General features: G+C 35.7%; 1 protein-coding gene across 1 annotated transcript; it reads left to right on the plus strand.

Moving 5' to 3' along the window:
* Positions 1 to 814: 814 nt before the first annotated feature.
* Positions 815 to 15,542, plus strand: LOC141690898 (uncharacterized). Its single transcript, XM_074495656.1, has 4 exons — positions 815 to 1,552; positions 14,389 to 14,651; positions 14,807 to 15,004; positions 15,194 to 15,542. Exons 1-4 carry the CDS (start codon positions 815 to 817, stop codon positions 15,540 to 15,542), a joined length of 1,548 nt encoding a protein of 515 aa, XP_074351757.1.
* Positions 15,543 to 16,021: the final 479 nt, after the last annotated feature.

Here is a 16,021-nt window from a genome sequence, read left to right on the forward strand (position 1 = left end):
AAAAAGTAATGACTTATATGTACTAGCTAATTAGAAAATAAGGAGTCATTATTGGTGAACATCGACTAAAGTGGATTGAAGAATAACTGCCCTGACCCTGATGAGAAAATAATAAGGCAGGGGCCGACTAATAATTTTGTAACATGAATAATACTCTGAAGTGTATGCTTGTTTATAAATGTTAGTGGTCAGTTTCAAATAATTACGAATTCACTGTCTAAAATAATTGGTATCATGTAATAGAAATATATGCTAGTTTTAGTATATAAATTAATTAGCTTTTAAGGGGCTGGTTATGTTAATTAAGTTTTTAAGGGACTCATTTAGTGTAACTATAAAAGATGTATGATAATAAATGGATAAAATATAAAACAATAAATGTGGTGCTAATATTATAGAAATTTAGCGGTATTATAAATTTGATAATTGTTTTCTTTTTATGTAGACATGACTGATCAGGATAGTAATTGGTTAAATCATCCTAAGTATAGTGAAGTATATAGGAATGTCAGATTAGGTGTAGCTTCTGATGGCTTTAATCCATATGGCAAGATGAGTTCCACTCGCAGTATATGGCCAATTGTTATCGTTAACTACAACCTCCCACCCTGGTTGAACATGAAACCCGAAAATTTAATCCTCTCAACAATAATACCTGGTCCCAACGATCCCGGAAATAATATCGATGTCTACATGCAGCCGTTGATCGCGGAATTGAAAGAGTTATGGAATGTAGGGGTGGAAACTTATGATTCTTTGACGGATCAGAACTTTATGTTACATGCAAGCGTCTTGTGGACCATTGTGTTATGCAATGTTGTCGGGTTGGAGCACAAAAGGCAAATTAGCATGTCCTATATGTAATTATGAAACGTCGTCGAAGTATTTGAAACATAGCAAGAAGGTCTGCTATATGAATCATCGAAAATTCCTAGACCCCAACCACAAGTGGAGGTCTGATAAGAGACGATTCAATGGCGATGTTGAGACTGGAGAAACTCCTACAATGCTATATGGGAGGGAAATTGAAGTTCTGTTGGATGGTTATGTGAACACATTTGGAAAGGGCAGTAAACGGAAAGTTAGTTGCGAAACTAACCCTTGGAATAAGAGGTCAATATTTTTCGACTTACCTTATTGGAGAGACAACTTAATTCGACATAACTTGGATGTAATGCACATCGAGAAGAACATCTGTGATAGTGTTCTAGGCACATTGTTAGATATGGGAGGCAAGACAAAGGATCATATGAATGCTCGATTAGATTTGCAAAAATCTGGTATAAGGAAGGTCCTTCATCCTATCACCACTGCTGATGGAAAATCTGTAATTAGGGTAGCAAACTTTGACCTGACCAACAAAGAAAAGGATATATTCTGTTCAGTATTCCAAAATGCAAAGCTGCAACACGGGTTTGGTTCTAATATCAGCAGATGCGTGCAAGATAGGAAAATTGTGGGATACAAGAGTCATGACGCACATATTTTTATGCAATATTTATTACAAATTGCAGTCAAAAAAACATTAAAGCCTGAGGTCGCAATATCTTTTGTAATATCCGGGATATATCGTGTAATAATTTTGCTATTAAATAATTATTATATGTGTTCAGTATCCATTCTGTGAATTAAATTGTTAAGTGTTATCTGTATTTGGATATTCAAAAATAATATTAATTGAGTATTTTAATTTTTATATGTCCAAAATAAAATATAGATAATTATCATATCTTCCTAATTATTTTTATGATGATTTATGAATTTATAAGAATCATATGAAATTTCTAAAATATTTTTCCGGGTATTTAAAATCTATTTTATAAAAACGGGAACCAACCGACGTCATCCGTTGTTACGTATTTGGAACCCGAAACTCTTCCGAGAACTCCTTCCTAACCCAATTATAATATTCCGAGCATTTTCTATGTTTTGACTTTTTCGATCCGGCGTACGGTTTGTTTTGCGCGGGTCCCGGCGCCACATTTTCGATACAATATTCGTTTCGGTAAATCAATAAAACCCGTATTTTCGATAAACGGGAGCTTTTTATTAAACTATCCCAATTATCACCTCGTAATACGTGTAACCAGGCGCTGAGACCAAGACCGCAGTACAAATTGTACTGGTTTGGATAATTATCCTGAAAACCGATACCGTTTGGATCAGTTTTTATAAATAAACGTACCGTTTTATATCCGGAATGATCCAACGGGATACTAATTTTCCGTAAATATAAATAGCCTTTTTCCGTAATTTATTTCGTATCAAAATCATTTGTAGACAGATAACTATATAATTTTCCAGAGAAAAACTCTAATTTCATAAACTGTTTTAAGAATCAAACAGCAAAACGAAGGCGTTACCGATCTCTGTTTTCAAAGCTTGAGTAACCAAAACGAAGGATTTGAAGTGTTCTACCAGATTCTGAGCTTCGTTTTACTGCAGAAATCAAGGTTTATTTTCTATATTTTTATTTATTTTCGAATTTATTTTATTAAAAATATGAATTTTTGTTTGGATGATTGTTTGTGAGATTTGATGATTGCATGTTGTAGAGCTTGTTTTCCAATTGATTTTGATATATTATACGTCTGATTTGGAGTTCAATAACATGTTCAAAATTGAGTTTGATTTTCGAATTTTAAAATTAGGGTTTATTACCCGTATGAATGTTCTTAATTGAAATTTGGGGGTTTCTTATTCTGGAATAGATAGATGTTGTGGTATAGTGGGTTGTGTTCTCTGTGAAATTTGCAATCCAGTCGTATAAGTTTCATGAATCAACGAGGTCTGTAGAGAAGGGAGTTGTGTTTTGAATATTTTCGAAGTTCGCCGGAAACTGGCAAACTTCACGGCCAAATTCGGGCCAACTCAGGGATTGTTAGGTTGTTTTGATTGCATGGTTGTGTTCCTGGTAATTTATAGATGTGATCTGGAGCTTGTGGTAAGGTGAGGAGGCCGGAATCGTGTTCTCCGGCCACCCCTGCATTTTCCGGCGACGGGGGTGTAAAATTGCAGTTTGATACCTGAACTTTTGGGGACGATGCAGTTTGGTCCCTGAAGTTTCCAGACTTTGCAAATTTAGGATTCCTGTTTTAAAAATATTCAAAAATCATATTTTCTATTTATTGTTATTATTAAAATTTGTTTTTAATTTCTGAAAATTCTAAAAATTATTATTTTAATTCCAAAAATTATTTTTAATTCAAAAATAAATCTGAATTAATTAGTTAATTAATTTCAGTTAATTTTTAATTGATTAATTGGTCAATTAATTCAAAAATTAATTGATTAATTGATTTAATTAATTATTAATTGATTTTAATTAATTATTTAATTAGATTTAATTATTTAAAAATGATTTAAAAATTCCGAAAAATAGTTTCGAGTTTTAAAATATTATTCTAAATTATTTCCAAGGCTCGATAATTATTATAAAATTATTTCGAAGCCAGAATTGGCCAACTGAACCCAGTGTATTACCCCAAAATTGATCCAACGACCCGTTATAATTCCGAAAAATATTTTAAAAATCATTTTAAATACCAGAAAGCCTATTTATGACCCAAAATTTCTTTAAAAATGATATATCATTGATTATGTGACGTATTATGTGTTATATATGACTTGTCGGTTGACTGTCGGTCTGTATATTCGATATTTACTTGATCATTGCATAACTTTCAATCCGTTAATCGGATTTGGGTAAAATGAAGGGTAGATATAAGTATGTGTTGAATAGAATCATATGAGTTGAATATTGATAGATGCTTATGATATGCGAGCAGAAGAGGAAAGATGTAGGAAAGGGAAACAGGTAGTTGAGGAGTAAGGCGGTTGAGATTGGAAGCCAATACAGTATAGTAAGCTAATACCAGGCAAGTGTTCTGAACTTTCTCGAGATATTGTAGTACTTGGTAGTCCTGTTGATATTGCAAGTGCTTTGAAGCACTGAAACCCAAACCCTGATTCTAGTTATTGTTCTTGAGCCGTAAGCCCTATTCTTTCTAAGCCATTGATTATTGCATACCCAAAGACGAACCTCAAGTATACGATACTACTCCACAAATACATACAAACTAAATACCGAACACTGAATCGAATTACCCACACACTCAAACCATTATATCCTATGCTTTGAAAGGAAAAATCCTTGAAACTTTGAAACACTGATTCCTTTGTTATCCAATCCTTTCATTACCCAACAGCTAAGCTTTGAAAATGCCATATTGATCCTCATGAACTCTGAAACCATTTCATTATGAAACATCCAATGCTGTTAATGAATCTGTGTATTGTTTATTGTTGCTTATTCTGTTATTATGCTAGAATTGGATTGTTTTTATAAAATTGTGGACCAGATTCGTGGTCAGACCATATAATGGTCAAGTTAGGCCAATGTGTGCCTTGGATCCAGTAGTTAGAGCAATGCTGTGTGCTTTGCTCGGGGTTAGTGCGTGACTGATCAGCAGCCTAACCTTGGTTTTTAAAATAAAAGTATAATATCCAATTCTAAATCATAATTCATTATTCACTTGATATCATAACCATATTTACCTGATGATCATTATTCTCAGTTTTGTCATTGTGACTTGCTGAGCTAGTTAGCTCATTTGTGCGATGTTGTTTATATTCATTCCAGTTAAAAAGGAACAAGTTAGTAGCGAGGATCCCCAGTCCAGCGCGAGAGCTAGGGGTTCAGGTTGATCGAGTTAAGCTAGCAGGCTTCTTTTGGAATAATTTAAGTTTGTAAAAGTTTGTAATAATGTTTAATACTCAGTTTGAGTTTGAATGGTTGGGATTTGAACGGTTTGTAATATAAGTAGATGTGTTTGGCTTGTGTGCATACTTTAACCTGTTGCGATCCATGGTAGTTGGTAAGTAGGGTCACTGCATATTATTATCTTTATTATTGTTATAAGCAGGTTATAAGTAAGGTGTGTGTGTGGACCCCAAACTTCTGACCCGGGTTTGGAGGGCGCCACAGGTTTGGTATCAGAGCTACATGTTATAAGTCACTGACACAAGCCTAGGTTGACGAGAATGGGTAGAGGGTTAGGATTAGAAGTAAGGAATAGAAAGATAGAACGTCGAGAGGTTGAGTGATTCGGTATAACCGGTATTAGTATAATTCGCGTCGTGGTTCGAGATTCTTATATTGCGATATGATTTCAGATAGCAGCTATGACCGACTCTTTTATTCCCGTATCAGCTGATCACTCAGAGTCTTCAGTTGGAGCGCCATCATCGGATCCACGTCCTGTTCTTCCACCAGCATTGGCTATTCTACCTCCACCTGTGTTGCAGCCCGTACCACTGCAGGCTATTCCACCCCCAGGCATGAGGCCACCTATTAGAGGACCCCCACCAGCTGATTCAGATTCCACTGGGCATTCAGTTGCGAGTGCCCCATTTCAGTCCACATTGCCCCCAGTTCCTTATTACCGGTATGAGGCTCTTCTATTGGAGCGTGATTCCTTGTTGGCTCAGATCAGAGAGTTACAGCATATCATCAGGACTACAGATGTTGATCATGGTGTGAGGGAGCTTCGAGAGGATATTCATGTGACACGGAGGGTTCTTGAGGCTAGGCTACATGGAGCTACACTACTTGGCAGAGGTCCTGATACACTGATAAGCTGGGCAACTGAGGTGATGGAGGACTTTGAGAGGATGGCAGGACCAGAGTTTCCTTGGAGCTGAGTCAGAGATCCAGAAATAGAGATGCGGAGCAGTGTTGTTGTGGTTATAGAGTATGTACAGTAGTGTGTAGTATGTATCAGTAAGCTTTTGAGTTGTATTTATAGACTAGCTATGTTGACTAGTGAGTAGGTTGTTGTACCCTTTTGCTTTTACTTTTGAAGCGTCTTTACGCTTGTACTACCCAAAACTTTTGATCTATATATAACAGTACCTTTTCCTTTCCATTACTGTCATTTACTTTATTGCACCTGTTTTACTTTACCTTATTTATTGCACCAGTTATACCCCTGTGATACCATGTACCCTGTTTTTCATAACTGTTTATATTCTGTAAAGAAGCATGCAATTTACTTAGTTATAACTATTTTCATTAAGGAGATATTTTTATTTTACAAAACTTTTCTTTTCTGCAAAGAATTTGGTTTAAAATCTAAATAAGTTTGATTCTTTACAGAAAAATGCCTCCTAGAAGAAATACCCGCACCAACACCCAGAATGAAGAAACCAACAACAATAACAACCAAGATGATATAAATCCAAATGTGAACCCAGGACCCATGGACCCAGCACTAGCCCAGATTCTTCAAATCTTGGCTCAACAAACAGTTCACCTGGCACAACAACAACAAAGACAGACCAATTCCCAGGTAACCTTCAAAACTTTTCAGGCGATAAACTCACCAGAATTCAAGGGTTCCTTAGAGCCGATTGAAGCAAATGTTTGATTAAAGGAAATAGAGAAGGCATTTGCCTTAGTGAAAGTAAAGGAAAAACAGAAAATTGAGTTTACAAGTTACTATCTGAAGAATGAGGCCACCTATTGGTGGAAGATGGTGAAGACATTAGAAGGTACAGATGTTATTACTTGGGAGAGGTTTAAGGAATTATTTTTAGAAAAGTATTTTCCTCAGTTTGTCCAGGATCAGATGGAGCTGAAGTTTTTAGAATTAAAGCAAGGGAACATGTCAGTGGCAGATTATGAAAGTAAGTTTGAGGAATTGTCAAGGTATGTGCCGTCGTATGTAGATACCGACAGGAAGAAAGCTAAGAGATTCCAACAAGGCTTGAAACCATGGATCAGAGGGAAGGTAGCTATTTTTGAATTGGAGACTTATGCAGGAGTTGTACAAAAGGCCATGATCACGGAAACAGAAAGTGAGATATCACAGAAGGAGAAGGAAAGTAAGAAAAGGAAATTTGAAGGGAATGAAGGCCAGTCACAACCAGGGAAGTTTCCAAATTTTAAGAAGGGCAAGTTTCAGCCAGGAAGGAATTTTAATTTTAAGAGACAGAATGCAGGCGACGGAGGCCAGGGCAACCGTCCAGGTAATGCGAATTAGCAGAATCAGTTGAGATTAACTTTTCCAGATTGTCAAGTATGTGGAAAGAAGCATGGAGGAGTTTGTAATAAGTTAAATGTGGTATGTTTCAAATGCAACCAGAAAGGGTACTATTCGAGGGAGTGCCGAAATCAGCCAGCAAGAGAGCCAGCAAATAAGGATCAGCCTATTCGGAATCCCGTAATAAAGGTTCCAGCCATTGGATTTACGTGCTTCAAATGTGGAAAGCCAGGACATATGGCCAAGGATTGCAAGACACCAGCCCCAGTCAGTAATGCATTGAGGATTATGGGATATACCCCAGCAGTGAATGAGACCCCAAGGGCTAGAGTTTTTGACATGTCTGTGAAGGATGCTATCCAGGATACAGATGTCGTGGCAGGTACACTTAATGTGAATTCTTTATGTGCCAAAATGTTAATAGATTCGGGAGCAACTCGATCATTTGTTTCACAAGATTTTGTTAGTAAGTTAAATTGTCCAGTTGAGTATTTAAATGAAATAATGACTGTGGAATTAGCAAATCAAGAACGTATATCTGTTAATCAAGTTTGTGGGAATTGTGAGATTGAGATCTCTGGTAGTAAGTTTTGTGTAGATTTGATACCATTTAAGTTAGGAGAATTTGACGTTATATTAGGGATGGATTGGTTATCTAAGTATGATGCCCAGATAGATTGTCGAAGTAAGAAGGTAATGGTGAAAACGCCAGACGAAAGGATAGTAATGTTCAAGGGCCAGAAGCAAGTAAAGAAGTTCTTAATAATGATTCAAGCTAAGAATTTATTACGGCAAGGATGCGAGCATTTTGTAGCATATGTGATCGACAGAAGTCAAGAGCCAGCTAAACCTGAAGATATTCCAGTAGTGAATGAATTTCCAAACGTGTTTCCCGACGAGTTACCAGGACTTCCTCCAGATAGAGAAATTGAATTTGCAATCGACTTAGCACCTGGAATAGAACCAATATCCAAGGCCCCATATAGAATGGCGCCCGTTGAGATTAAAAAGCTAGCGAATCAATTGCAAGAGCTGTTAGAGAAAGGAGTAATCAGTCCCAGTGTGTCCCCGTGGGGTGCACCGGTATTATTTGTCAAGAACAAAGATGGAAGCATGAGACTGTGCATCGACTATAGAGAACTCAATAAGCTTACAATCAAGAACAAGTATCCGTTACCTAGAATTGACAATTTGTTTGACCAATTGAAAGGAGCCAAGTATTTCTCCAAAATTGATTTAAGATCGGGATATCATCAACTGAAGATCAAACAAGAAGATATACCAAAGATAGCTTTCCGAACAGGGTATGGACCTTATGAATTTTTAGTAATGTCTTTTGGGTTGACCAACGCCCCGACAGCATTTTTGGACCTGATGAACAGAATTTTTAAGGAATATTTGGACAAGTTCGTTATTGTGTTTATAGACGATATTTTAATTTATTCAAAGACAGAAGAGGATCAAGCGGAACATTTGAGAATAGTTTTGGAGATTTTAAGGAAAAAGAAGTTATATGCTAAATTCTCGAAGTGTAAGTTTTGGCTACAGGAAGTTCAGTTCTTAGGACACATAGTCAGTAATGGAGGGATCAAAGTGGACCCGGAAAAGATTGAGGCAATTACGAATTGGGAGAGACCAAGAACACCCACCGAGGTAAGAAGTTTCTTAGGATTGGCGGGATATTATCGTCGGTTCGTTCAGAATTTCTCAAGGATTGCAATACCATTAACAAAGCTTACACGAAAGAATGAAAAGTTTATATGGAATGACAAGTGCGAAGAGAGTTTTCAGGAGTTAAAGCGAAGATTAATCACGACACCTGTTTTGTCACTTCCAGACGATCAAGGGAATTTCGTAATTTATTGCGATGCTTCTCACAAAGGATTAGGATGTGTTCTAATGCAGCACGACAAGGTGATTGCGTATGCGTCAAGGCAATTGAAACCACATGAACAGAAGTATCCTACTCATGATTTGGAACTAGCAGCCATAGTGTTTGCTTTGAAGATTTGGAGACATTACCTTTATGGAGAAAAGTGTGAGATTTATACAGATCACAAAAGTTTGAAGTATATATTCACCCAGAAGGAAACTTAATATGAGGCAAAGGAGATGGTTAAAATTGATCAAAGATTATGATTGCTCGATTAATTATCATCCCGGTAAAGCGAACGTTGTAGCAGACGCGTTAAGTCGAAAGGAAAGGTTGAATGTGCTATCAGTACCTGAAGAGATATATAAGGAATTTCAGAAATTAGAATTGGGGATTAGAGTTTACAAGCCTGAGGAAGCAAAAGTGTACAGTATGACTTTCCAGCCGGAGTTGTTGGAGAAAATAAAGAAAGGACAAGAAGATGTAATGGATCAGGATATAAATCGTTTGGTAGGTGAAGAATTATGCACACAAAAGGATGATCAAGGTATTATGAGGTTTTCATCTAGAATTTGGATTCCACCGGTGACGGAGTTAAAGAATGAAATTTTACAAGAGGCACATAGTTCAAGATATTCCATCCATCCAGGGAGTACCAAAATGTACAGGGATTTAAAGAAAATTATTGGTGGCCAGATATGAAGAGGGAAATTGCGGAATGGGTTAACAAATGTTATACCTGTCAGAGAGTTAAAGTAGAGCATCAGAGACCAAGTGGATTGTTACAACCATTGGAAATTCCAGAGTGGAAGTGGGAACATATTGCCATAGATTTCATAGTTGGATTACCAAAGACAAGGGCTAATCATGATGCCATTTGGGTTATAGTGGATAGACTTACAAAGTCAGCTCATTTTCTACCTATAAATAAAAGATTTTTGCATGACAAGTTGGTCCTTATGTACCTAAAGGAAATCATAGTTCGTCATGGAGTTCCTGTGTCTATCGTATCTGATCGAGTTCCAAGATTTAATTCAAGATTTTGGAAAAGTTTTCAAGAATGTTTGGGAACAAGACTGAATATGAGTACGGCCTATCACCTCCAGACGGATGGCCAAAGTGAAAGGATGATCCAGACAATCGAGGACATGTTACGTGTTTGTGTAATTGATTTCAAAGGAAGTTGGGATGAGCATTTACCTCTGGTAGAGTTTGCTTATAACAACAGTTATCACGCCAGCATTGGGATGCCACCCTATGAAGCCCTTTATGGACGTAAATGTAGATCTCCAGTATATTGGGACGAAGTAGGAGAACGCAAGATACTTGGACCTGAATTGGTACAGCAGATAAAGGAAATTGTTGAAATTATCCAGAAGAGATTGTTAACCGCACAAAATCGTCAGTGGAAATATGCAGACCAGCAAAGGAAAGACATGGAGTTTGAAGAGGGAAGCTTGGTATTACTGATGAAAGGACTAACGAGGTTTGGGAAGAAAGGAAAGCTAAGTCCAAGATATGTCGGACCTTTTGAGATCCTAAAGCGCGTTGACAAAGTAGCTTACGAGTTGGCGTTACCACCGCACATGGAGCATATTCATAATGTTTTTCACGTATCAATGCTTAAGAAGTACAATCCAGACTCCAAACATGTAATAGAATATGAGCCAATAGAGCTTCAGGCAGATTTGTCATATGTATAGAGTCCGATAAAGATTCTTGAGGAGAGAGAGAAAGTATTGAGAAATAAAGTGGTAAAGTTAGTAAGAGTATTGTGCAGAAACCCAAAGGTTGAAGAGTCAACCTGGGAGTTAGAAAGTGATATGAGAGAAAAGTACCCTCATTTGTTTTCTTAGGAGATTCTGAGGACAGAACCCTTTTAAGGAGGGAAGGATGTAATATCCGGGATATATTATATGTGTTCAGTATCTATTCTGTGAATTAAATTGTTAAGTGTTATATGTATTTGGATATTCAAAAATAATATTAATTGAGTATTTTAATTTTTATATGTCCACAATAAAATATAGATAATTATCATATCTTCCTAATTATTTTTATGATGATTTATGAATTTATAAGAATCATATGAAATTTCTAAAATCTTTTTCCGGGTATTTAAAATCTATTTTATAAAAACGGGAACCAACCGACGTCATCCGTTATTACGTTTTTGGAACCCGAAACTCTTCCGAGAACTCCTTCCTAACCTAATTGTAATATTCCGAGCATTTTCCATATTTTGACTTTTTCGATCCGGCGACGGTTTGTTCTGCGCGGGTCTCGACGCCATATTTTCGATACAATATTCATTTCGGTAAATCAATAAAACCTGTATTTTCGATAAACGGGAGCTTTTTATTAAACTATCCCAATTATCACCTCGTAATACGTGTAACCAGGCGCTGAGACCAAGACCGCAGTACAAATTGTACTGGTTTGGATAATTATCCCGAAAACCGATACCGTTTGGATCAGTTTTTATAAATAAACGTACCATTTTATATCCGGAATGATCCAACGGGATACTAATTTTCCGTAAATATAAATAGCCTTTTTCCGTATTTTATTTCGTATCAAAATCATTTGCAGACAGATAACTATATAATTTTCCAGAGAAAAACTCTAATTTCATAAACTGTTCTAAGAATCGAACAGCAAAACGAAGGCGTTACCGATCTCTGTTTTCAAAGCTTGAGTAACCAAAACGAAGGATTTGAAGTGTTCTACCAGATTCTGAGCTTCGTTTTACTGCAGAAATCAAGGTTTATTTTCTATATTTTTATTTATTTTCGAATTTATTTTATTAAAAATATGAATTTTTGTTCGGATGATTGTTTGTGTGATTTGATGATTGCATGTTGTAGAGCTTGTTTTCCTGATGATTTTGATATATTATACGTCTGATTTGGAGTTCAATAACATGTTCAAAATTGAGTTTAATTTTCGAATTTTAAAATTAGGGTTTATAACCCGTATGAATGTTCTTAATTGAAATTTGGGGGTTTCTTATTCTGGAATAGATAGATGTTGTGGTATAGTGGGTTGTGTTCTCTGTGAAATTTGCAATTCAGTCGTATAAGTTTCATGAATCAACGAGGTCTGTAGAGAAGGGAGTTGTGTTTTGAATATTTTCGAAGTTCGCCGGAAACTGGCAAACTTCACGGCCAAATTCCGGCCAACTCAGGGATTGTTAGGTTGTTTTGATTGCATGGTTGTGTTCCTGGTAATTTGTAGATTTGATCTGGAGCTTGTGGTAAGGTGAGGAGGCCGGAATCGTGTTCTCCGGCCACCCCTGCATTTTCCGGCGACGGGGGTGTAAAATTGCAGTTTGATACCTGAACCTTTGGGGACGATGCAGTTTGGTCCCTGAAGTTTCCAGACTTTGCAAATTTAGGATTCCTGTTTTAAAAATATTCAAAAATCATATTTCCTATTTATTGTTATTATAAAAATTCGTTTTTAATTTCTGAAAATTCTAAAAATTATTCTTTTAATTCCGAAAATTATTTTTAATTCAAAAATAAATCTGAATTAATTAGTTAATTAATTTCAGTTAATTTTTAATTAATTAATTGGTCAATTAATTCGAAAATTAATTGATTAATTGATTTAATTAATTATTAATTGATTTTAATTAATTATTTAATTAGATTTAATAATTTAAAAATGATTTAAAAATTCCGAAAAATAGTTTCGAGTTTTAAAATATTATTCTAAATTATTTCCAACGCTCGATAATTATTATAAAATTGTTTCGAAGCCAGAATTGGCCAACCGAACACTGTTTATTACCCTGAAATTGATCCAAGGACCCGTTTTAATTCCGAAAAATGTTTTAAAAATCATTTTAAATACTAGAAAGCCTATTTATGACCCGAAATTTCTTTATAAATGATATATCATTGATTATGTGACGTATTATGTGTTATATATGACTTGTTGGTTGACTGTCGGTCTGTATATTCGATATTTACTTGATCATTGCATAACTTTCAATCCGTTAATCGGATTTGGGTAAAACGAAGGGTAGATAGAATTATGTGTTGAATAGAATCATATGAGTTGAATATTGATAGATGCTTATGATATGTGAGCAGAAGAGGCAAGACGTAGGAAAGGGAAACAGGTAGTTGAGGAGTAAGGCGGTTGAGATTGTAAGCCAGTACAGTATAGTAAGCTAATACCAGGCAAGTGTTCTGAACTTTCTCGAGATATTGTAGTACTTGGTAGTCCTGTTGATATTGTAAGTGCTTTGAAGCACTGAAACCCAAACCCTGATTCTAGTTATTGTTCTTGAGCCGTAAACCCTATTCTTTCTAAGCCATTGATTATTGCATACCCAAAGACGAACCTCAAGTATACGATACCACTCCACAAATACATACAAACTAAATACCGAACACTGAATTGAATTACCCACACACTCAAACCATTATATCCTATGCTTTGAAAGGCAAAATCCTTGAAATCTTGAAACACTGATTCCTTTGTTATCCAATTCTTTCATTACCCAACAGCTAAGCTTTGAAAATGCCATATTGATCCTCATGAACTCTGAAACCATTTCATTATGAAACATCCAATGTTGTTAATGAATCTGTGTATTGTTCATTGTTGCTTATTCTGTTATTATGCTAGCATTGGATTGTTTTTATAAAATTGTGGACCAGATTCATGGTCAGACCTTATAATGGTCAAGTTAGGCCAATGTGTGCCTTGGATCCAGTAGTTAGAGCAATGCTGTGTGCTTTGCTCGGGGTTAGTGCGTCACTGATCAGCAGCCTAACCTTGGTTTTTAAAATAAAAGTATAATATCCAATTCTAAATCATAATTCATTGTTCACTTGATATCATAACCATATTTACCTAATGATCAGTATTCTCAGTTTTGTCATTGTGACTTGCTGATCTAGTTAGCTCATTTGTGCGATGTTGTTTATATTCTTTCCAGTTAAAAAGGAACAAGCTGGTAGTGAGGATCCCCAGTCCAGCGTGAGAGCTAGGGGTTCAGGTTGATCGAGTTAAGCTAGCAGGCTTCTTTTGGAATTATTTAAGTTTGTAAAAGTTTGTAATAATATTTAATACTCAGTTTGAGTTTGAATGGTTGGGATTTGAACGGTTTATAATATAAGTAGATGTGTTTGGTTTGTGTGCATACTTTAACCTGTTGCGATCCATGGTAGTTGGTAAGTAGGGTCACTACATATTATTATTATCTTTATTATTGTTATAAGCAGGTTATAATTAAGGTGTGTGTGTGGACTCCATAATTCTGACCCGGGTTTGGAGGGCGCCACACCTTTAATCAGACTTGGAAATTTTTTGAGAGATATATGTGCGAAAGTGATTGAGGTAGGTGATTTAAAAAGGTTGCAGCAGGAGATTGTCGAAATACTTTGTCAGCTTGAAATGATTTTTCCGGATCCGTTCTTTGACATAATGGTTCACCTACCTGTACAATTATGCAAGGAAATCGAATATGGTGGACCAGTCCATCAAAGATGGATGTATTCGATTGAGAGATACCTAGGAGTATTAATACGATACATTCGCAATAAGAGTAAACCAGAGAGATCGATTGCAGAGCGGTACTTGGCAGATGAGTGTTTGACGTTCTGCTCAAGATTTCTAAATGATGGTCAAACTACATCATCGAATCAATTTGAAATTCCTGGTGCAGAGACTGAAGGGTACTCTATCGGCTCAAGGAAGAACAAAGAAGGGAAAGATACGTAAATCACAGCTCACCGATATGTATTATTTAACTATAATGACAAGGAGGTTGAGGACCTAATTGAGTAAGTCCTAGTTTAATATTCTACAGTCAAGTAAATAAAAATTAATGCCTTTATGTATATTAACTTAGCATACTTGTCTATAATTGTAGGAAGCACCATGAATTAATGGCCAACAATGAAAATTCTAAACGGTATAAAAAGGAAATAATACACGCTGATGAAATTTGTGACTGGTTCAAGGATGAAGTTGGTAAAAAAGTCAAAGTTTCGAGGGAAGTGGCATCATTAGCAAAGGGTCCAAGACGATCAGCTAAGCAGTTTAGTGGTTATGCCGTAAATGGATTTAGGTTCCATACAAGAGAAAGAGATCATAAATGTATAATGCAAAATAGTGGAGTGTATTTGACAGCCTTGACAACTAGCTTCGCAAGTTCGAAGGATTAAAATCCAATAGTTGGGGATGTAGGTTACTATGGATCGATTGAAGAGATATTTGAAGTTGACTACTGGGGTTCATTTAATGTTGTCCTGTTTAGGTGCACCTGGTACCAAGATGATAAAGATTCATTTGGTTTTACTCGAGTTAACTTTAACCGAGTTTGTCAAAAGCATGATTCTTTCGTTATGTCAACTCAAGTGCAACAGGTTTTTTATATTGAAGATCCTGTTGAAAAGAATTTTTATTATCCTATTAAGAGGATATCATTAGAGTTTTCGGAAATAGGCGTTGGAAATACAATTGAAGATGACATGTTTGGGAAGTTTTCACATGACACTAGCTTTCGTACCATAATAGAAAATCATGAAAATGAAGTTACATGGTTCAGAAATGATGTCCCTGCGAAGGAAATTACAAAGGAAGTTCCAGATGGAGCGAATGATTAAGTCAGATGTTCTTTGTTATTGCTTAAGGCCTAAGTGTTTGAATTAATTATTTAAAAGGAAAGGGTAGATAAATTATATAAAAATAAAAAACTATAATTAAACTTTAACAACAATTTAATTTGGCTTGAATTACAGACGGTGAGTATATGATAAATATTCATTTTATGCCTTGAATTCTAGAGTCTGTTTAATTTGGTTTAGTTTATTAAATGTAAGTGTTAAAGATAATATTTAGATTAAAATTAGAAATGTAAGATGAAGTAGCTGCTATACTTGGTTTGAGTTGAAATTATTGCATTTGTAGCCGGCTTTGAATAATCTGTATATTGTGTGGCTTTATTTTCTATGCATGTAGTTGGTTAACCTGTTTTATATATGTAACATGGTAGTTTTAGATCATTTTTTAAATTTACATTATTGTAGTTTTTATTTCTCTCCACCTTGTTACCTGGTAGTTTCAGATTATTGTAGTTTTTTAA

Source organism: Apium graveolens, chromosome 10 (genome assembly GCF_009905375.1).
Source record: "Apium graveolens cultivar Ventura chromosome 10, ASM990537v1, whole genome shotgun sequence".
Taxonomy (NCBI): domain Eukaryota; kingdom Viridiplantae; phylum Streptophyta; class Magnoliopsida; order Apiales; family Apiaceae; genus Apium; species Apium graveolens.